This window comes from Lampris incognitus, chromosome 20 (genome assembly GCF_029633865.1).
Source record: "Lampris incognitus isolate fLamInc1 chromosome 20, fLamInc1.hap2, whole genome shotgun sequence".
NCBI classification, from domain to species: Eukaryota; Metazoa; Chordata; class Actinopteri; order Lampriformes; family Lampridae; genus Lampris; species Lampris incognitus.
Window position 1 is genome coordinate 24369003 of NC_079230.1, and position 2500 is coordinate 24371502.

General features: G+C 47.3%; 1 protein-coding gene across 1 annotated transcript in view; it reads right to left on the reverse strand.

Annotated features, from left to right (window-relative positions):
- acap1 (ArfGAP with coiled-coil, ankyrin repeat and PH domains 1) overlaps positions 1 to 2475 on the reverse strand; it is a 15727-nt gene extending 13252 nt beyond the window's left edge. The window contains exon 1 of the mRNA XM_056300202.1: positions 2423 to 2475. Within this exon, the coding sequence (XP_056156177.1) occupies positions 2423 to 2475 (53 nt within the window). The remainder of the gene's footprint in view (positions 1 to 2422) is intronic.
- Positions 2476 to 2500: the final 25 nt, after the last annotated feature.

The window sequence follows — 2500 nt, forward strand, 5'->3', positions numbered from 1 at the left end:
CCTGCTCACCCTCCACATCACCCACCCATCCCATCGTTACCTAGCAACAGGAAGCAGCGGTCTGAGCACACTTATCAACCTTCCTGTCAGCACAGCTAAGTCCTATCTTTCTCTCTCTTGCTTTTCTTTCTTGTTTCTCTGTTTTCCTACAGCTGCTCGCTGAGCTGTCAGATAACTCAAGACAGTTCATGCCCCCCCTCTCTTTCTATTGCTCTACCTCTCTCTCTCTCTCTCTCTCCTTCCCTGCCTGTGTTGTCAGATGGACGCAAGACCTCACCACCGTGGCATGTTCAACTGCCACAGCTCAAACTTTCCATCCCTCAGCAAGCCTCATAAACCCAACATGTGGGCCAGAGAGAGAGCGAGCGAAAGAGAGAGAGAGAGAGAGAGAGAGAGAGACAGAGACAGAGACAGAGAACGAGAGAGAGAGAAAGACAGAGAGAGACTCAGAGAACGAGAGAGAGTGAGAGAGGGGGGGGGTAAAAAGCCAGAGATAGAGAGACGGAGAGAAGAGGACTGAGAGCAAAGGACGAGGAAGATGACAGAGTGAAAGATCGAGACAGTAATGAATTATTTTAATTGGTGAGAGAGGGCAGCATGCCAAGCAAACGACGGGGGCACACCCAACCCTGCCAACCTTCTTTCATTAGCCACATGCAGAACCTACTCAGCAACAACTCTCTATAGCAGTGGTTCTCAACCTTTTTGCGCTGCGACCCGGCAGAATAATCAGGTTGGGTTTCGCGAACCCCCCCCCCCCCCATAGCACTGGGACATTTAACTCACAACACCCTGATGCAAACACATCTAGACTGCCCAAGACTGTTCAGGTTATTACTGTAATATAACACATGAAAGCTACCAAACTCACACAGACACAGCCCACAGACAGAACAACAACTAATTTGATTTTGACTTTAATTAGTGTTTCCAGATTTATTGAAATAACAGCACCTCATGTGCACACACATGCTCTGACTCTCACAAACACACTCAATAAAAATCTATTCTAAGGCAAAATATCCCCCCGGTACAGGCGACGTAATGTAAAAACCATTCCCCAGTCTACAATATGTTATTTTTGTTCTCCACAAGCATCTCGCAACCCCCGTCAGGGGTCCCGACCCCCAGGTTGAGCACCAATGCTGTATAGCAGCAGATTAGTTACTTTGGTGTTGAAATAAGGGTGTATCAACATGATGAATGACGTGTGGGCAAGCATGATTAGTACCCTTTACCACATCTGAATGGCCGTGCACGTGCAAAATGGTATGGCTTCATACTAGTCAACCAAAAGACATTATTGTATATGGGGGGGGGGGCTGAGAGGCTGAGAGTACATCTGTTGCCATCCTACAACGCTGTGATTGCAACCATTCCCCAATCCTCTGTGAACAGTACACATGGCCATTGTACCTCTAATTAATGGCTACACCAGTTTGCATATGAAACCGCTCGTTGGGTTCATATGCCACTGTGTTGTTTAAAAGGACGGGGATACCGGCAGCCAGTGTACACTGAAGGGGTCACTTAGCTGAGTGACGGAATGTATCTCTCAATACATGTGTCCAGACGAACTGACACAACTTCCTGTGATTTTCTTACCTGAGTTATTGAGCATGCATAAAGACCCATTATCGTATCATTTACTGCCCCCATCGAAATCCTGGACCAAGAAAGTCTCAGCAGAAAGCAGTGTTTCAGTCCCCCCCACCCCACCCCACCCCCCACCCCCAAGGCCCATGGAGCCTCATAGCTAGCTACCTTATCAACCTAGAGCTCAATCTGGGCCAAAGCCTTGCAATAAGATCTGAGCTGACCTGATGTGAGCTGACCGAAGCCCAAAAAGGCCCGTTGCTGTTGTGAGACTTCTGCGTAAGCCTTAAGATGAGAGACAAACTTGCTAAAGACTCGTACAAAGTACACACACACACACACACACACACACACACACACACACGTCCCAAATCAGACGAAATCATTTAAGCATCCGTCCATGGGCAACTTTTTAAAGGACTGGGCAATAATTCAACATAAGCATTTATCGTCTTTGACAGAATTGAATCGGGATGAAATTCGGATAATGCCATATTGCGGTGCACAATTTTGCCGTCTGGGCTACTGACGAGAATCCGTTATGTGACATTTCTTCCAAAATTAGGTCTTGAGAGTTTGAAGCAGAACCCAGTTCCGGTTTGGTATGATGATACTTGACATGACCAAACACTTCGACGGGATGAACCTCAGCTGGCTTCTTAAACCATGGTGTTAGTCATTCCTTGATATTGTGATGTATAGCGACAGTGTAAAATCCCCCCCCCCCATCACCATGGCGATAATATTATGTGCCACATTCACCCAGCACTACTTTCTGACTTGGAAGGAGCCTAGTTAAGGGCGAGTGAAGCGGTTGATGGCTTACCTGAAGCGGGGGGAGTCTTTGAGACACTCTTCAAAGTCCAGCTTGACCGTCATCCTTCGGTCGGGTTACTGAAATACA